Source organism: Chionomys nivalis, chromosome 20, assembly GCF_950005125.1.
Source record: "Chionomys nivalis chromosome 20, mChiNiv1.1, whole genome shotgun sequence".
Classification (NCBI taxonomy): Eukaryota; Metazoa; Chordata; class Mammalia; order Rodentia; family Cricetidae; genus Chionomys; species Chionomys nivalis.
The window spans coordinates 49868044-49889394 of NC_080105.1; the positions used below are offsets into that span (position 1 = coordinate 49868044).

Here is a 21351-nt window from a genome sequence, read left to right on the forward strand (position 1 = left end):
ACAACACAGGAAGTCATAGTCAGATGTTATCAATCTATGCTCATGTGTCATTTTCAATATTTTGTGTGTGTGTGTCCACATCTTACCCACATTTATTTTTCTAATTTAAGGGTGTGAATGGATTATGAAGGGTGAATAAAGAGCTTGGTAAAAACCAAACTATGTAGTCAACTCATCTTGTAGGAGTTAATTATATTGGGAGTCCAAAGTGTAGTAAGATTGATGAGGCTGGATTTTTTAAAGGTCAGTTAATTTTACATAGACTGCATGTATAGTATGGAAGCTGATTAAATGAGCTGAATTATTATGAGCAATGTCAAACCACATTATTAACTTGGTTACTGGCTGAATCAATGTTTAATTTGTAAAAGTGAGCTTCAAGCAGCATTTCTCGGAAAACTCATTCCCAAAGAGATGTGTACCTTCGTCACAAACCACTGAGTCACAGTTTTTCTTTTTCTTCGATTTTATTTTTAAAATGAAGCTATACATTTCCCCCTTCCCCTGTTCTCCTTCTACCCACTCCCCATGGCCTCTCCAACTTACTCCCTCTCAAATTCATGACCTCTCTTTATGTTACTGTTACTTATATAAATGTGTGCGCACACACATATACACATACATACATACATACATATTCTCACATACATATATGTGCATACACACATTGTGGATCCTGTTTAGTGTTGCTTGTACATATATGATTTCAGGGCTGACCACTTTTGGTATTGGACAGTCAATTAGGAGGACCATCCACATAGGATTATGTGGAAATCTGATTCTCCTGACCTTGGCACTCCTCAGCTGTTCTTTGTCTAGGGGTGAGGCCGCCTGAGATGGACCCCTTCCACATTATCGTGTCTATTGGTATTGTCCTTGTTAGTGTCTCACTAAGACAGCCATATGATCAGAGTATCGTGGGTATAGCTTCCCTGTCATCTCTAAGACACACTTTGTCTTGGTAGGTGTATATGCAGCTTTTCAAACACATTTTTCCTATCCTTGCAATAGATGGTTATATATGTGAAGGCTCACACCCATGTATGTCCTACCTCTCCCATAGGTGATTGTAGACGTGCAATTTCACATACAACTGTAATATCCTATCCCTGACATAGTTAGGTGTATACATGCAAGTTCACTTACATGTATTTCCTACACCAGTCATTGCTAGGTGTGTATGTGCAGATTGGCACACTTGAGTTTCCAGGATATGTCTTAGGTAGGTGTGTATGTGCCGGTTTACACACACAGTTCCTAGCCCTATTTTAAGTAGGTACAAATGTCTAGACTCATGCATACACATGTTGTGATGGCCAGTATTGCACACGTACATTATGAAGGTTAGTGTCCCTAGTAGTAGCCCTGCTAGTGCTGCTAGCAGTCAGCCTGGCTACATCTGGAATCAGCTAACACCCAGCAGCCTTGGGCCATGTGAAGAATTTTCTTGACGGATCACTTGAGGTGAGAAACTCACGGGAAAATCTGGATTATTTTAGGCCTGAAATCTAGGCCACGCCTTCTGGTAGCAGCCTTCATCAAAGGATGTAAAAGGAGAAAGCTTTACTTCTTCTTGCTTGCTTGTCCTCGCTGTCATTGTCAAGTTCGTCTGTCCTGTCACTGCGGCTTCCATGTACCAGCACTGGGACCTACTTTGGAGTCTTTGGGACTCCAATGTGGACTGAAAACCAGCTGAGATGTCCAGTCTTGTGGACTGAACAGCTGCGGGATCCTTGGCCTTGTCCATCAGGAGATGTCATTGTTGGACAGGCCACAGCCTGTCAGTCACCCGAATAAATTCTAACTCTGGCAGTGCTGGGACAATCGAGTCTTGCAAATTTAGGTGCTGGCGCTGCCACCGTGTGCTACTGGGACATGGCAGAAGTGAGAACAGACACGACCGATTCACCACACAGTGGCCCCGGGGCATGGCACAGGTATGAACAGGTATACTGAGGTTGCTAAATGGCAGTGCTTGGTACATGACAGGTGCACATGCAGATATGTTCATTCCGCCATGAGATGGCCCTGGAATACGGTGGGCATGAAAGCAGATGTGCCCATACCACCAGTTGGTGGCCCTGGGACACAGCTGGAGTACAAACAAATGAGCCCCATATTGTCACTCAGTGGCACTGGACATAGAAGAGTTCAGGTCACCACACGGTGGCTCTCGGACACAGCAGATTTGTGAACTGGTGTGGCCAGGTCACCACTTGGAGTTCCAGAGACATGACAAGCATGCATACAGACAAACCCAGCAGGTGCCATTGCCCAGCCATGGAAAGCATGCAAACAGGCAAGCCCAGGCTGCCATATGGTGGTGTTGGGGCCTGTGTGCAAACAGGTGCCCAGGGCAGGAGGTGGTGGCGCTGTAACATGGCAGGCATGCCAGCAGGTGTGAACAGATGTTACCAGGCAAATAAAGCAAAAAAGAAAGCAAAAAATAAAGCTGGTAAGAGTTGGTGCTGGGACAGGCTCGCAGGCGAACAGGCAATCCTGCCCCACCGTGTGGCAAATCTGGGACATGGCAGGCATCTAAAGGAACTGGGCAATACCTACTCCGGGATGTGATAGGCTTGCAAAAAGGACTGGTTAGGCTGCTACCTGGCAGCCCTGGGGCAGTGTGAAGGAGTGCTAACAGGCATGCCCAGGCCACCAGGTAACCATGCTGTGTATTTACACACGAGCTGTGCCCTGGCACTACTACCTCACACCTGCTGTGTTCCAGAACGCCCATGTAGTGTAGAAATGCCTGTTTCCTCATGTGCTATGCCCCCACTTCCCACAACACAATGTGATGGTCTGGGCTCACCTCTTCTCACGTGAGCCCTAGCCCAGTGTGCGCTAGCCTAGTCACATGTCAGCTGTGTGCCAGCACCACCGTGTGGTAGTACAGGCTCGCTTATTCACACCCACGCTGTGTCCCTGGCAACTCAGGTTCGTCAACCCTGAAAACACACATGCAAGTAACATTATACGGTCTCAACAGGTTATGTTTAGTAATACATATGTATGAACATATATGTATATATATGCATATATTAATAATCAGTGAAAAAAAGAAGTCATGAATTTGAATGAGAGCAGGGAGGGTATATGGGAAAGTTTGGAAGGTTTGGAGTCACCTTATCAACGACTCCCAGAACCCTGCCAGCCCACAGGTGTTATCAGTCAAGCTGACTTTCCTGTCTGGACTTTCTCAGCCCACCTGAGGCCTGGAGAACACTAACCCTCCACTCCAGACCCTGAGGAGAGATTAAAAAGAAAGGGGTGATGACTTCATTCGTTGGTAACTTTCTGCTAGACTCTGTCCCCAGGATCTAAGGGGGGCATGGGTCAGGTTCAGGTGGGAGGAGACTTTGAACCTGTCAGCAGTGCATTGTGTAACTACCCGTCTTGAGCTCTTGGAGAAGCATGTGAGAACAATTAGAGGGGGGCTGTATTGAGTTAGAGGAGACCACAGATTGGGGGCCCACTTGGGAACCCAGCTAGGACACCCATTGTCTTAATGGAGAACTAATGATGGCAATGGTTTGATCCAGGAAGAACTTCTTGGTAAAACACTTAAAAGACAAAGAAAGCTGGGTGTGGTGACACGTGTCTTTAATCCCAACACTGCCCAGGGAGTTCAAGTGAGCCTGCTCTGTAAAACGAGTTCCCAGGACAGCCAGGGCTACACAGAGAAACCTTGTCTTGGAAAAAAAATAAAAATAAAAATGACGACGAGGCAGAGGGGCCAGAGTGGGAGGGAGCCACAAGCCCACCAAAGAGAGGAGGCTTGTCCCTGACTTGTTTGTCTTTGGGCTGTTTTGAATCATGTAGCATTTGCTAGTGCAGAAGCACCATTGTTCCATGGGGCTGGAGGCTAATTTTATGTCAATTTGACATAGTCTACAGTCTACTATGAGGGAACTTCAATTGAGAAAATGCCTCCATAAAAACAGAGCTGTAGGCAAGCCCATGGGGGCAATTTCTTAGTGATTGATGGGGGGGGACAACCCATTCTGGGTGGTACCACACCTGGACTGTTGGTCATAAATTCTATTACAGGCTGAGCAAGTCATAGGAAGCAAGTCAGGAAGCAGCACCCCTTCAAAGTCTCTGCGTCAGCTCCTGCCTCCAAGTTCCTGTCCTGTTGGAGTTCTTGTCCTGACTTCAGTGATGAACAGTGATGTGGAAGCTTAAGCCAAATAAACCTTTTCCTCGCCTACTTGCCTTGGTCCTGGTTCATCACAGCAATCGAAAACCTAAGACAAGTTGATACCAGGAGTGGGTGTCGCTGTGGCAGACTTGACTGTGTTGTTTTGGGGATTGTGGAAGGACTTTGGAATTTTGGGCTAGAGAAGCCACTGAGTGTTGAGCTGTTCTGTAGGAGCTGGGAGGTAGGAATGTTGAGAGCAATGCAAACGATTGAGGGCTGACTTGTAACATTTCAGAGGGAAGCAGACATTCTACCAGGCCTTTTGAGTTAAGAGTCTGTGGTTCTGGTTAGTTGGGGCTGAAGAATCCATTTGATTAACACGATACCGGAACCACTAATGTGAACCTTTGCTTTCCTGCCTGGGATAACGGATGCTGGTCAGTTGGGGCTGACGAATCAGCTGTCTACTTCCTGCCTTCTACTGTGTTGATCCTACATCACATAGGAGGCATGGATCCTTACAAGTGGGGATGTATTCACCTGCAGCCAGCATTATTTAGACTCAGCAAGTCATGAAAAGGAAGAGGAGGACCTGAAGGTGGGAGGGGAATAGGTTGGGAGGGTCCGGAAGCAGTGGCAGAGGGGGCTGGGATAGATCAGAACACATTGGATGTATGTACAAAATCGTCAAATAATAAATTAAAAATCTCAGTTAAAACGAAGGAAGTGACTTGGCTGGAGGGTCCTGAGTCACTGGGACTATGGCCTCACAAGGGACTGTGGGGCTTCACTTCCAGCTTCTTGTGAGGTGTGATGGCTTCTTCCCACTGGTGCTTTTGCGTCTGTGATGAAGCCTTACCCACGCTTGTATTATGCTGTATTAAATGCACGTGTTTCCGTTCCAACATTACCTGAGTCGGATACTTTGTTGTGGTAAAGGGTCTAATTACACAGGATTTCGATGCTGTCGGCTTTACGGCTGACCACCATATGCCTCAAAGAAACAGTCACCTACCGAAAACCCTAAGGAGACTGTCTTCGGTGTATTACTAATTCCCAGATATTCTTCTGTACCTCACTGTTGCTATACAAAACACATTTCAGGTTAAAAGTCATTTCACATCTATACTAGTCAAATCAGATACAATAATCAACACAGAAAAACTTTAATAAAATTTTTATTTAGCTATAATACACATCTTCAAAAGTTTAAATAAAAATTTTCTTCATGATGTCAAGCGAACGCTATGTTATTTTCCTTGAGAACGTCCCTCTTTTCATTGAAGTACTTTTTAAACCACTCTATATGCTCCACCTTCTGTTTAACGCTCAGGTACGGGTTTTTTGAAAGGCCATTTGTCACCAGCTCCATGAAGTTGCGAATTGGTCCTTGCTTGGGGAAACCCTCCAGGTACTTATCCAAAAATATATGTTCATGGAATTCTGAGCCATCATCATCAAAACCTGGGGAATAAAATTGAAAGTAACATGATTGTGAGCGTAAAACCCGCATCATAAAATAACACTAATGATGCATCAGAGTTAGTTAGAAGCACAAATTGTGACATTAGACCTAGTTTAACCACCAACTTAAATGTGACTGTGAGCATCAGTTTCTCCAGACACAGCACGAGGACTAAGAGGACGCCCTCCTAGGGTTGTAGAGACAGCACGAGGACTAAGAGGACGCCCTCCTAGGGATGCTGCAGAGACTAAATAGAAGCAGCTGAGATACAGCGGCTCTCCCACCTATAGAAGAAACAGCTGTTGCTCACGAATATTGCTAACATCTGAGAAACTATGATGAAAGTTAGTGTGTAAGTATTTGAATGTAAAATAAGACAGATTCATAGAAAAGATTTTCAAGTAGTTCAAAAGAAGAAAACACAAATGATAAATACAAAAATATAAATAACGAAAGGCGCAGGGTTATATTCCAGCAATTCAGTAAACTCTCATTTTTGTTTTGCTTTTCAGACAGGCTCTCACCTCACCCAGCCTGGTCCTGACGCTCCTGCCTCCACACCCCAAAAGCTAGAGTGCGGCTGTGGAACACCACCCCTGGCTCAACAATTACTTTAAATGTAAACGGTCCAAATACATGCCAAGCCATAAAAATAAGATCGGGGACTGACTGGGGAGATGGCTTTCCGCCCAAGTCTGGTGACTCGAGTTGGTCCTCAGAACCCATGTGAGAAAGCCAGATGCAATAGGACACACCTCTGCACTCCCCGTGTAGCCCCTACTAGAAATGGGAGGCAAGACAGGAGAATTGCGGGAATCCTCTGGGTCAGCAGGCAGGACCAGCAGTAAGCAAGACAGAATCTGTCTCAGAACATGGTGAAAGGGAAAACTGACTTCCAAGGTTTCCTCAAACATCTGTATACAAGTCCTAAAGCTGAGGATGACCTTGAACTTCTGATTCTCCTGTCCCAACCTCCCATAAGCGGGACTAAACCCGTGGGCTACCATGTCCAGTTTATGGTCCTGAGGATGCGACCGAGGCCCTCAGGTGCACTAGGCAAGCACTCCACTGCTCAAGTATACCCATGGTTCCCATGAGACATTCTGATATATAATTTTACTTCTTTATTTTCATTATCAAATATCTAGAATTAAATAAAATTCCAACCATCTGTAAACAACAATTTAAAACAACTTTGCTAGGCTTCTTCTCAGACACCAGTGCTCTAAGATCCACATGCACCTAGCTGCACGCTAAGATGGAACCCCTCCGGAACAAGCTCTAGCTGATAACTGTCAGGAGTCTGAAGTAACACTGACCTGCTTCGTTGTTAATTGGGAACTCCCACAGCTTCCCCTCTTTCGTCCACTGGATCATCTCCTCAAAGCCATTCCCCAAAGGCTGTTCGTTGACTGTGGCCAGCTGCTTAGCAAATTCTATCTCCCAGAGAGAAGGGGGTGCTGCTGTGTGATTGAAAAAAAACAGGAAAATGTAAATGTCTTTTCTATTTTTGTTATTAATTTTTATTATTCTCTCATATATCATATCCTGACCACAGTTCTTCCCCCCTCCCCAGACTCTCCCCCCACCTTCCCTCCCAGTCCCCACCTCCAGCTTCCCCTGCCATCTCCCCTTCGAACAGAGCAGGTCTCCCAGGGACATCAACCAAACTGTAAATGTCTTCTTAAAAATGTAATTATTAGCCAGACAGCTCAGAGGGTGGCACTGGCCACCAAGCCTGACTACCTACGTGTGATTTCCCACAGAACTACATGTTCTCAGACGGAGCAAACAAACATATAAACAAACAGAAAGTGAATGAAAATTAATTTTAAAATGTTATTATCATGTCTATGTTGATAGATATTTTTGGACTTGTTATTTAGAATTAGTTTGTAATGGAAGGCTACCAGGAGCTAAACCAGAAGCAAAAATGAAAACTAGAATGTACGAGTAACAATGGCAACCTAGCTTTCACTAACACCATGCCAGGCTATTATTGCCACCTATTGCACAAATTCTGTCAAAACCGTCAGCCTAAAACAATTTTTAAGGGAAAAAAAACAGTAATAATGACATAGGCGGTCAAGGTGGTGAATGTCTGTAGTCACAACACTAATGCCAGAGGTGCAGGGGTCTTGCAAACACCACGGGCCAGGAGACTGCTGATCAGAGAGAGGCACAGAGAAGTCTGGTTCAACACAACTCAGCAGCTGGTGTTGGTTCAAACAGACTCCGACCTCAAGTGTTCATTTTAGGCACAGCACAATTTGGAAAAATATTTCCTGGTGGTGATGAACTCAACCCTGTGTACACAATAAAGGTTAAGACACGACTACACCAAAGCTCTCTTTAAAGTCCATGTGGCAACTTCACAGAGATGGCTCTATAGAAAGACTACATGTGACATGATTTCCATGAACACAGTTCTGAGAAATACAAGCTGATAAGAGGGTCTGGGCAAGAATCTGGTGTGGTCTAACCACAGACAGCAAACATCACCAGGCTATTACCACCTCTGCTCCCAGCCTTCTGAAGAGATAGCCCAGCTGTTTAACAGGCCTGGCTCCCCAGAGCTCCTCTGTGCCTCCTACAGAGTTCAAGGTCATTCATGACTACCTAGAACCTGAGCTACAGGAGGGCCTGTCAAGAAAAAGGAAAAAATACTAATAAATTCTGAGCATTCCGTCTATGAAAAATGTTTTTAAACACATTTAATTTAATCTCGACAATCAGCCCCAGGAGTAAGGTAATAAAGAGATGGCGGCTGTGTTCACCACCTTCTATGCTTTAATCACTTATTTCCTTTTGAAACTTAAATCATCTTTCAAGAATGAGTCACACTCTCACCAGCCATTGCCAATGGTGATATAAAATGGTAGAAGCACTTTGGCAAAACAATTTGAGTTAATTAAAAAGTTAAAAACAAAACTATGCCGGGCGGTGGTGGCGCACGCCTTTAATCCCAGCACTTGGGAGGCAGAGGCAGGCGGATCTCTGTGAGTTCGAGACCAGCCTGGTCTACAAGAGCTAGTTCCAGGACAGGCTCCAAAAACCACAGAGAAACCCTGTCTCGAAAAACCAAAAAAAAAAAAAAAAAAAAAAAACAAAACAAAACTATAAGCTACCAGGAACTCTCCAGCTACCTACCCCCCACGGTGTGGAGACACAGGCATGACAACTGTACTCCACAACACGCCTTCATTCGATCACCCCAAAGTCCTATGGTTGTGTGCCAAGAACTGCCACCACCTCCTGGCCTCTCCATCCTTTGGAGTGTGCTGCTAGCCAAGGACTACCACTTCTTCCTGCCTTGCCAACCCTCTGGGTCTCACTATATCCCAGACTGGTCCTGCCTCAGTTAGGGTTCCACTGCCATGAGAAAACACTATGACCAAAAGCAGCTTGGGGAGAAAAGGGTTTATCCCATCTTACAGATTGTAATCTAACATCCAGGGAAATCAGGGCAGGAACTGGTAGAAGAACATTGCTTACTGGCTTGCTCCTCATGGCTTACTTAGTCTACCTTTTTATATGCCATAGGACCACCTGCCCAGGACTGGTATAGTGGACTGGACCCTCCACATAAAACATTAAACAACAACAACAAAAACACCCCCACCGCTTGCTCACAGGTCACTCTGGTAGGGGCGTTTCCTCAATTGACATCCCATCTTTGCAAATTACTCTAAATTGTTGTCAAGTTGACAAAAAACTAACCAGGATAAGTCCCCTATCAGGGACACTCCAGAGACCCAGGTAGGCTACCCATGTTCCCCATGTTAGCTCCCCACATTCTGACAGCCCTAGTCCAAGAAACACACCTCACCATTACCGGCAAGCACCACCCGGTGTAAAGTATTCCAAGCAAAGGAACTTGAAAAAAGCAGGCATAACTATTCTAATACTTGACAAAATAAGACGTGAAACTAAACGAGTCAGAACAAAGAAAGGCATATCAAACTCATCAAAGGAAAAAAAAATGAACCAGGAGATTAGTACAGTCTTAAATATATACTCACCAAATACAGGAACGTCCAATTTCATAAAAGAAACATCGTTAGTTAGATCTAGAACCACAGACTGACCCCAACACAGTGAAGGCATGTGAGTTCAACAGTCTACTCTCACCCATACTGGTCATCCCGAAAAAAAACTAAATGGAGAAACTCTGGAGTTTGATGACATCATATATAAAACGGGCCAACAAGATATCTACCGAATATTCCACCCAAATACTAAGGAATATGCATCCTTCTCAGGAGCAATTTCTTCAAATTAGATTGTGTTTTTGTCCTAATATATATTAGGACACAAAACAAACTTCAAAAAAATACAGAAAATTGAGATCACATCCTGCATTCTGTCTGACCACAATGGGATAAAGCTGTATAATTGCAGAAATTACACAAACAGATGGAAGACTAAACAACATGCTGCTGAATGATAATTGGGTCAAGGAAGAAATCAAAAACGAAATTAAATAATTTCTATAATTGAAAACATACATACAAAAATTTGGGACATACTGAAGCAATTCCTAAGAGAAATATAGAATCAAGTAACTACATAAAAATTTTTGAGGTCTCAAATTAATAATTTAATGAAGCACCTGAAGGCATTGGAAAAACAATAACAATACCCCAAAAAATAGATGGTAAGAGATAATCAAAATCAGAGTTGGTATTAATATTTCAGAAACAAACAAAGAATTAATGAAATGAAAAGTTAGTTTTTTGAAAAGATTGTCAAGCAGCCAAATTAACCAAATTGAAAAGTATTCAATTGTGTGTGTGTGTGTGTGTGTGTGTGTGTGTGTATGCATGCTCTCCTATTCTGGGTAGTGAGCTGCTCAAAATCAGGAACTACAGATTAGTTATCTTCAGGTAAAAGCAGAGTGTTATAAGGCAAATGGTGGGTGAATAACACTTTCTAACCAAAAATAGCAGCCAATTCATAGCTCTGGATTATTTATCTGGTAGCACTTATCTCTCAAGATCCCAAAGGATGCAATATTTTAAGGGGGAAGCATGACCCAAATAAGCAGATCAACAACTATATTCACAGGCAAGACCTAGGTCAACGACAGCAAGAAATAAGAAACCACAAACACCCAACTGTTACAATCAAAACACCAAGGCCATCTTAGAAAGAGTGCGTCTCCACCTGGAGAAGTCTTATTCTTTTTTTTTTTGTTTTTTCGAGACAGGGTTTCCCTGTGGTTTTGGAGCCTGTCCTGGAACTAGCTCTTGTAGACCAGGCTGGTCTCGAACTCACAGAGATCCGCCTGCCTCTGCCTCCCGAGTGCTGGGATTAAAGGCGTGTGCCACCACCGCCCGGCGAGAAGTCTTATTCTTAACAAACCTGCCTCAGGTGCTTCATCAGCAAACGCCTTCACGTCAAAAATGGAAAGTCTTTTCCCCTTGAATAAACTTTTCCTAAGATAAAAACATTTGGAAAAAAATCTTAGTAAGATATATTTATAAAATGTCAACAAAAATGCTTAAGGAAAAGATTACATGAAACAATCTATGTAGTAATTAAAGACAATCACATTGACCTCCATTGACATTGCAGCTAAATCACCATAATTTTAGGACTCATAAGTGAAAAAAGAACATATGCACTTGGATTTCTGCTTTATAATATAACAAACCAGCTAAGTTTAATTTTCAAAATACTCAACTGAAAGTTCTAGAAAACTTGGTGTTACAGAAATCAATAAAAATCTGCAAAAATAGAAACCAGTAAAGTAAACATTTGTTCTTGAGACAGAAAGCAGTGAAAGTTTTAGCTATAAATTATAGTGGTAGAAGAAGGCACAGATAAAACATGCTATTTTATAAAGCAATCAATCTGTAATTTAAAAGTAATTCTTAACTTTCTTTACATAGCCATTTTTACAAACTGCTGAAATTAATGTCAGAGAATTAATGTGCAACTTCTGATATACTCTAACTAATTATGATGTTTGTCAACTTGGCACAACCTACAGTCACCAGGAAGAAATCTCAATGAGGCATTGCCTACATCAAGGCAGGACCTCTCAGTGAGGGATCTCCTTAGTTGATTTGGTGGCATCAAGCCCAAGAAGATCCTGGGCTTTGTAAGTATAGAGAACACACATGTCTCCATACTTTTGACTGTGGACGTGACAGGATCTTGGCTTCAGGTCCCTGCTTTGACTTCCCAGCCCCCAGGGCTGTAGGCAAGAACCTCAGGGCATTCAATCACATCACAGAAAGGAAACCAGGACAGACTGCTTTATCAACAGTTCACTCTTTCAACAGAAAGAAACACCTTTTTTTTTTCAATTTACTTATTTACTTGAATAAAACTACTAACAGATTAAAAAAACAGTTCATAAACTACCAGAATAGTTTTAAATATAACTTTGAAATTTCTTTTCTCAATCAAATTCCTTTACTAAAAAATGTGAAGCCAGGCGGTGGTAGCACACTCCTTTAATCCCAGCACTCGGGAGGCAGAGGCAGGCGGATCCCTTGAGTTTGAGTCCAGCTTGATCTACAAAGTGAGTTCCAGGACAGTCTCCAAAGTTACAGAGAAACCCTGTCTTGAAAAATGAAAACAAGCCGGGCGGTGGTGGCGAACGCCTTTAATCCCAGCACTCGGGAGGCAGAGGCAGGCGGATCTCTGTGAGTTGGAGGCCAGCCTGGTCTACAAGAGCTAGTTCCAGGGCAGGAACTAAAAAAAAGCTACAGAGAAATCCTGTCTCGAAAGATCAAAAAAAAAAAAAAAAGAAAAGAAAAAGAAAACAAACAAAAAAGTGGGAAAAGTTGCAAATTAAAAGAAACAAAAGAGACCTCATCCACGTCAAAGGTTTGCTCCATTAGGTCACCTTGTAGCTGTAAACACTGGCCTTCCTGGAGTTCTGCTGCCAGCAATCCTAGCACTTGGAAGGCAGAGGCAGAAGGATGGAATTCCAAGCCACCCTGGCCATCTGGCTTACATAGTAAGACCCTGACCCTAAAATCAATGACAACAAAACAGGCCTTTCTGTCCAGAAGTGCCCCCGAGGCCTCAGGTTCTTTTCCCTACTAAACATTATCATTGCAGAGCTGAGAGTGGATTTAGTTAATGACCTGGTGATCTCACCCTAACTCCTCAGAATGATTATCCCAGATTCTCCCCCCCTCCTTAGGGAAGACATCACACGTGCTCTATGGCTGCTGACCTCTGTGCTACCTCAGTCAGAGACCACACTAGGTTCTAGGCCTTTCAGCTATGGGACCCACGCCCATGGTCACATGTACTTTGGACAAGAGTTTCTATGTCGTCACACCTTCAGCTTCACTGTGCACCTGGAACTGGACTGATTGTTGCCTGCAAACTTTTCCCCAAACTGTTCCGTTTTATAAGAGGGCCAGGCAAATATCATGACAGGTCCTAATAATTCAGTTAAGAACTAGGCCTCAGTTCCTGCCTCTTGAAACAGAACAAGACAGTCTCTGAGGAAGACATGAATCACAACGCCCCTGACAGTGAGGACAAGGGGAACTGCGTCCTCAGCCTGGGCCAAACCCCTCATTACCTTATAACCAAATAAGGACAAAGCCTGGGACTTGTCCAGACTTGCCCAAGTAAAAGCTATATCCTTAGCCAACCCGTTAGCCCTAACCAAAAGAAACGTACTAATACGATTCCACTTGGTAAGCCAGTCCTAGACAAAAAGAGCACACTGTGGTTAGAACTCCTTTAGTTGTATGAAAAAGCCTGCGAGCCTTTCTTGGGGTCGCCATTCGCCACCTGTGCCTTTGTGTTGGATGCACGACCCCAGCATGCTAGGACTTCACTACACTGGCCTGTGGCCAAACCTGTGGCCTATTTTTTTAACTGATGATATTATCAGTGGATGATTGATGTGGGAGGGCCCAGCTCACTGGGCAAGTGGTCCTGAGTTGTAGAATACAGCAAACTAAAAGAGGCAGTGTGACCATGTCAGGAAGCAGTGCTCTTCCATGGCCTCTGCTTCAGTTCCTGCCGCTAGATTTCTGCCTTGAGTTCTTGCCCTGACTTCTCTGATTCTGTTACCTGGAACTGGAGATGAAATAAACCCTTTCCTTCCCAGGTTGGTCATGGTGCTTGATCACAGCAATAGGAACCCTAACTAGGTATCCACAATGACCTTGGATCTATCAGTGATAATATGCAGAATAAATTAAGACGACAATTGGAGTAGAAAACTACACAAACAAAATCCGGTAGACTACAGAGCTCCAATACCTTTTTTTTACATCAGTGAGCTTCGCCTGGTCAAGAGAGTTGTCCATTTCTTCATCAAACTGAATCTGGTGCTGTGGTCTGGTACTAACTCTTGTAGAAGTGGACCTGGCAATTTTCATATCTGATATTATGTGACGGAAACTGAAATAAAAAGGTCCAGTGCATTAGGAGTCTCAGATGCATCGGAGCAGCACACTTTTCTCAAGAGGAGACATACCATTTCGTTCTTACTTCACTCTTATGCCCCAATGAGAGTGTAAAGATTTATGAGTAAATAAGTCACACACTTATACTCACATGACATAGACATCAAGATGCATGTCTCCAATTTTTAAAATATACTCTTATTAAGAAATTTTTATTTGAGGGGCTGGAGAGATGGCTCAGAGGTTAAGAGCACTGAGTGCTCCTCCAGAGGTCCTGAGTTCAATTCCTAGCACCCACATGGTGGCTCACAACCATCTGTAATGAGATCTGTAATGCCAGCTCTTCTGGCCTGCAGGCAGACATGCAGGCAGAACACTATACATAATAAATCTAAAGAAAGAAAGAAAGAAAGAAGGGAGGGAGGGAGGGAGGGAGGGAGGGAGGGAGGGAGGGAGGGAGGGAGGGAGGGAGGGAGGGAGACCAGGATTCTTTGGTCCCAGGACCCACATGGCAACTCCTTCAACTCCAGTTCCAGGGACCAACACCCTCTTCTGATTCCACAGGTTCCTGCACGCACACAGCGTAGATACACACACTTAGACACACACACATGGAACAGTTTTTAAAATAAAGAGAATATGTTGAAAAGCTGAGCTCAAGCATAAGGAAATGAGGAGGGACTGTGTCTGACATCACAGTGTGAGCAAAACCAATGGAATGTTTAATTTCTCAGAGAAACTATCTTATTTGTTTGTAAGTTCCTAAAAGAATAGCTTAGCCACTCAATTAAATACAACAAACAGCAGCTGGAGAGGTGGCTCAGGAGCTGGAAGTCCTTGCTCTTACCAAGCAAATGTTCTAAGTTTTATTGTTATGTGCGATGGGCATGTGTGTAGGCAGAGCACAACACAGTACATATGCAGAGGTCGGCAGACAGTTGGTGGCGTGAGTGCTCTCCGTCAGACGTGAGGGCTTGGAGACAGAAGGCCACCAGGCTTGGAGACAGAAGGCCACCAGATATGGCAGTAGGCACCTTTACCTACTGAGTCACCTCGCTGGCCCATGAGGTGGATTTTGTATGTAACACGGATGTGTGCCATGCACCAGGCACTGGGAGACCTAAGCATGACAGGCATGACATCTGACCACTGACCTAATCTTGCGCTTCTCTCTGGCTTTCTGAGCCCTCGACTCCTCCTCGTGTTGCTGAAGCTGCTTGAGCAGATCCGACTTGGTTGTCTGCTTGTCGAAAGGTAGAGAATCTGCAACAGCAGACACGGCTGCCACCAGCTCAAGACTCAGGAACTCATTTCTAAACGGAAAATGAAACGAGGAAGGAAAACCAGAATAAGTTAGGACATCACTCTTTAATCAAAAGTAAACCAGAGTAAGTTAGGACATCACTCTTTAATCAAAAGTAAACCAGAGTAAGTTAGGACATCACTCTTTAATCAAAAGTAAACCAGAGTAAGTTAGTACATCACTAGTTTAACCAAAAGTAAAACAACGTGGGGAAGAAAACTCACGAAAAAAAGTATTCAATTTCCACAAAAGCAAGAATTCTCAAATATTCAACATGGTTTTCTAGGTGGCTTTGTTGCTTGTTTGTCTGTGTTGAGACTGGATCTCACTAGGCTGGTCTGTAACTCACAATTGCTTACCTCAGCCACAGAACTACTGTATTCTTACGTATACCCGTTACACACACCACATATGTACTGCTTCAGTGCTGGGAACACAGAAACTCTGAAACACGATACTCTAAGTTAATAAATACTTGAGGCCACACACCACGGGCACCCGTGCATGGTGGTTCACGCCTGCAATTCCTGTACTCAGAAGCTACAGCAAGAGGATCACAAGTTCAGGGCTAACCCAGGCTATGTAAGGAGATCCTGTCTTGGGAGAAAAGCGGGAATTGAGGGCTATGGAGATGATTCAGTCAGCGAGGTGCTTGCCATGCAACCCTGAGAATCTGAGTTCGATCCCCAGAATGTGTGAAAAAGCTGGGTGCGGACCAGTGAGGTCACTTACTATTGGGAAAGCATTTGCCCCGCAAGCTTAACAGCATGATTCTCAGGTAAAGACTTTTTTCTTTCTTTTTCTCTCTTTCTTTCCCTTTCTCTCTAAAGCAGTTTCTGTGGGTTTAAAAATAAAGCAGACCCACATACATCAATGTGAACTGACGGCAGTCATTCAACCTAACTCCAATGCCAGGTCATTAAAAAAATACATCTTCCCCTACATTCTCTTGACATTCATCCCTGGTACCCAGGCACTAGCCTGTGAAAATGCCAGAGCAACCTAACAGCTCATGTGGCTGCTTCTGCTAGTAGCCCAGCTAAGGGCTCAGCTGGTAGCGAGGGAGCAAACTTCAGGTGATCTCAGAGATTCTCATAGCCTCCAGCTGAGGCCTCAGACGTCTTCTTCTCTGTGAGTATAAAAATGGTCATTTTATGAGAGTGTGTTTGGGTCAATCTATAATGCAACCATTGTAGCCATATTAGTGAGCTTTGATTATGACCAGAAAGGAAGAAGGGAGGGAGGGAAGGCCGGTCATGTGTGGAGTAATTGTTACACTGCAATCGTGAAGCAAATACTATGACTATCTCAAATTTGCAGACACTGGATTCTAAGAGAAAGATGGGAGGGATCTGGTCGGGCCCAGGCCTGTAATCTCAACTCCTCAGGAAGCTGAGACAGGAGGACCACAAGAGCGTGCTGTGTTTGGGGACAAAGTGAGTCCAGGGCTAGCCTGTGCAACTTAGTGAAACTCTCTCTCAAAATAAAAAAGTAAGAACATGGTTGGGGATACCATCTGATGCCTGGATGGTTAAATAAAATTATTACAAAAAACTTTTCTGGGCTGGAGAGATGGCTCAGAGGTTAAGAGCATTGCTTGCTCTTCCAAAGGTCCTGAGTTCAATTCCCAGCAACCACATGGTGGCTCACAACCATCTGTAATGGGGTCAGGTGCCCTCTTCGGGCCTGCAGGCATACACATAGACAGAATATTGTATACATAATAAATAAATAAATAAATAAATAAATAAATAAATAAATAAATATTTAAAAAAAAAAAAAAGAAAAGAAAAAACTTTTCTTCAAACTCAGAACAAATGTATTCCATTCACCGACCTTGTCCACAGCCTCTTCTTGGACCAAGTCAGAAGGTTTCAAGATTTTTTTTTTTTTTATATCTACCACATCACTGCTGCACAGACCAACATTTCTAATTTCAGTTCCTTCAGAGCAGTGCTGTGGTTAAGTACGGTGCCTGTGCCTATCCTTCAGGAAGCAAAGACAAGAGTCCAGGAGAACAAAGTAATCCTGTAGTATGCATGGTCTAACCTGAGTGCTTGGAATACAGATGTGTGCCCTGCCAAAATGTAGTCCAGAATGAGTACTTAGATATGTATGTGTATTTTATTATTATTATTATTGTTTTTCTGAGATAAAGTCTATGTAACTCAGGTTGGCCTCAAATTCACAATACTCTGTTTCTTGCTCCCAAGCGCTGGGATTATAGCCAAGTACCACCACCATACCTGGCTACAAATATCTGCTTTTCCCTTAAATATACACACATGTGCGCGCGCGCACACACACACACCCCTGAAGTAACTATTAGAGGCCCTCTACTGCTTCATTATTTCAATGTCTCGAGTACTATAATTTAATAGCTTGTTTACTATAAGAAAAGGCTTATTGGGACACCACAGATTGGTCTCCAAGAACATTGATTTGGTATTTACCTCTTCTCTGGAGGATCTCCTGGAGCTCTGGGATGCCTGCCAACTGTAGCCTCCAAAATGGTAGAAGGTTTTCTGCCACGAGGCTTTGCTGTTTGTATGTTTACTGTGCTCCGTTCAACTTTCATGTCCTTAATAATGCCTAGCAGGTCTTTTTTTGAAGTCTCCTCTCCTTTGTCTTGCTTCTTTGCTGTCTTCTGGGAAATTTCACCAGCTGGAACAGACTGGCTATCTTTCTTGCTATAGATCGAGCTGCCAGTGCCAAAATGTCTTTGGATATTATTTTCTGTCCTGGAATGACATATTAAAGAATAATAGAAAAATACAATGCCAAAATATTAAAGTAGTAACTGAAAAGAACCTGCTTTACGCTGAGAAGAATTTCAATTTGAGCCCTTTCCGTTTTCCTTTGCTTTCTATTATTATAAACAACCGTAATGGAAGCAATTTGTCATGTGTTAGTACAGACCCTGGGCCTCACTTATACAGCAAGACTTGTGTACAGTTTTCATCCCCACCTCAACTCCAAAGGTCAGCACCAGCCTCCTCTTACAGAGAAGGAAACCGAAAACCACAGTACTAACTGCACAGGGCGTCTTTGTTATTCTTCTGTGGCTAAGATAAAATTCCATGCCTAAAAGCAACTAATGGGAAAAGGAGCTTTTTTGGCCTTATGATTCCAGAGAACAGTCCATTCATTAAGACGCCAATCACCTAGCTTTCCCAAACTCCAAAACTAAGTAATTTGCTTATAAAAATGCCTGAGGCTACTTCACCAGTCACTTGAGAATTAGTGAAAACTCAGTTACAAAGGTACTTTTGCCATGACCAATACATAGCATCAATGTGGTACAATTCATTAGGAAAACCCTCTGATAATTACTGTTATTTTGCATCTGAAAGTTAATGTTGAAGGTACTCTAACAGACAAGTGGAAATCAGGTTACCACAGTGTTTCTTTCCAAGAGTGCTCTAGGACTTCAAAAAATAACCTGTGTTATAGCAAAATAATTTAAGATCCCTAGCATAACACGCCTTTAATCCCAGCACTGAGAGAGGCAGAGGCAGGTGAATCTCTGTGAGTTCGAGGCCAGCCTGGTGTACAGACTGAGGTCCAGAACAGCCAGAGAGACACAGAGAAACCCTGTCTCGAAAAGCCAATAAAAATAAATAGATAAAACTAAGCTCCGAATCTCTCATCTGAACTTACTTTCTTTGAGACTATCTCATGAACTTCCCCTAATTTGCTGGGGTGTGAGTAGCAGATCATTTGTCTAGCAAGCAGGAAACCCTGAATGTGATCTCCGGCACCAAATCAAAGACCCCCACATTGTTCCCTTCAGAGGCTGATTTTACATTCTTCATCCTTCATAATGTAGGCTCCTACGATAAAAGTTAGCTCTGCTAACACTTTAAAAATGATGACATAGTTAAAACTCTTTCTCAAACATCCTTCTCCTTCTGTGGATTCTCTAGGACCGTCAGCTGAAAGAGCTGGACTCTTTGCCCACTCCGTTACTTCATCATGTCACATCCCGTTAACTCTACTTTGTGCAGTCTCTTCCTCCCGTGGAGTTGTTCCTCTCCATCTCCATTGTCAGCTTGCTTCAGCGCGATATTAGATAGAACAGGGGTGCCCAGGGAGGATGCCATGAAGGCGTCCCTATTTGCTCTCCTATAGTTATGTGCTGAGAAAATGAAGTAATCTGTGCTTACCTATGCCATCGTCACTGTACTTGAATTACCTCTTTAGTGGAACTAAATAACTGTCCAGAATAGCAGGACTTTCTTATTCAGAGCTCAACACCAGTAACTGACATATCGTAGGCACTTTAAATAATGCAGTAAGGAATAAAGTGGGAAGCATTAATGAGGCCATCAAGAGATCTTGGGACGCACAGAATACAAGAAAACAACCTCTTTTTTGGAGACTGTACAAAGATTTGTAGCAGCAAGCAAGATGAGGGGCAGGCGTGCAGCAGAAAGTACCCAGGAGATAAGACAGGTTGTCATAGCTGTTTGCCACACCCACCGCGACACTAGGCAAGCTGCCTTGTACGATTTCTCTTTGCCCACATTTAAAACAACCGCTTCTAAGCCTACGGTTGCAGTATCAACCCCAGGCGGCTGGAGAAACTAGGACTGCAAGGAAAGGAACTGGGGAGCCACAGAACACCGGAGGGACCAAAAACCCCGGAACGCCTTACCAGACAGTTCCGGACCGAGCCGCGGGTAGCGCACTCACAGTCACTAAGACATCCCAGTTTCCAGGGGACAAAGGGAGGCCCGAGAAGGGGCGAGGACGTATAAACGCCGGGATTCTACGAAGCATCGTGTAAAAATAAACTCAAGCAAGAGCACAACCGGAAGCACACTCAAACAAGGGCACAACCGAGCTAGTGCATCCCTTCCCCCAAATATGTCCCCCGAGATGGTTTCCGCCTGCACGCTTCCTCGCCTTTGGGATTCCGGCTGGCCGCAGAGATCTGTAATTGTGTTCCGGGATCTTTGACTGCCTTGATCCTCGGTCTCAAGTTCGGCTGTCTGGACGGAGTCCACGCCAGGGTCAGAGAGAGAGTAAATCGGGTGATCAATTAAACAAAAACTGATCGGGGCCATAAAGAACTGGTCGTACTGCCTGTTCCGCCCTCCCATGAGTGACGGGGCGAGCTCGCCAGGCTCGGCTTTTAAGGAAACTCCTGGTCAAGGTCTGGGCTAGGTGTTTCCAAGTTCTTTCTTCTCCTCTTTTCCAATGAATTGAAGATATGGGATCCCACAGAATTTGCAAAATAAGCAAGTTGATTTTATTTGGAGTCAAATGATAGTGCAAATTAGAGAGCGATATGCCGGGGCTGGGGAGATGGTTCAGAGGATAAGCGCATTGACTGCTCTTCCAGAGGCCCTAACTTCAATCCCCAGCACCCATATGGTATTCTTGTGTCTCGTATTTATTGATTGTCACACAAAGTATTAATCCCAGCACTTGGGAGGCAGAGGCAGGCGGATCTCTGTGAGTTCGAGACCAGCCTGGTCTACAAGAGCTAGTTCCAGGACAGGCTCCAAAACCACAGAGAAACCCTGTCTCGAAAAACAAAAAACAAACAAACAAACAAACAAACAAACAAAAGTATTTCCTCATACCAAGGTCTCTAATCTAATTTACATGTCTTACTAAAAGAGCAGCACGGGGCCCCATGATACATAATTAGTCCCTTATTTTGTGTCATTTACAATACACAATAATACAAGAGCCTCAGGTGTGCCTGCGGAATCTTGTGACCAAAGTCTTGGGGTGATCGCAATGCTCCTTTAGTAAGATAATTCTGCAAATCACAGATCAGAAAACAATCACTGTTTTCCATAAGGATTCTTCAAGGTCAAATTACTTCTAGAAAACAGCTGTTTGTTCTAATGCTTACCCCAGTGACTGCTAAATCCCTACAAGCACCTTGGGAGGGACTGGTTGATGTGCGCATTGATGGCCTCTATTTAAACTTTGGCCTTACTTCAGGACCCCAACGGTGGACTTGAGAGGTTTGCTGGATCCCTGGCCTCCCTTCCCAATGTGAGCACATTAAATACATCTTTTTCCCCCTGCT

General features: G+C 43.8%; 1 protein-coding gene across 2 annotated transcripts; it reads right to left on the reverse strand.

Moving 5' to 3' along the window:
* Positions 1-5312: 5312 nt before the first annotated feature.
* Mrps31 (mitochondrial ribosomal protein S31) lies at positions 5313-20154 on the reverse strand. Of its 2 annotated transcripts, none has more exons than XM_057752637.1 (7): positions 19960-20154; positions 17756-18043; positions 15154-15312; positions 13854-13994; positions 10974-11047; positions 6929-7069; positions 5313-5608 (listed from the first exon to the last, which is right to left on the reverse strand). In XM_057752637.1, the coding sequence occupies exons 1-7, from the start codon at positions 20082-20084 to the stop codon at positions 5379-5381; spliced, it is 1158 nt and encodes a 385-aa protein (XP_057608620.1). In that variant the 5' UTR covers positions 20085-20154; the 3' UTR covers positions 5313-5378. The 2 variants fall into 2 exon arrangements, with proteins under 2 accessions (XP_057608620.1, XP_057608619.1); XM_057752636.1 differs by having other exon boundaries at positions 6929-7072.
* Between the last annotated feature and the right edge of the window lie 1197 nt (positions 20155-21351).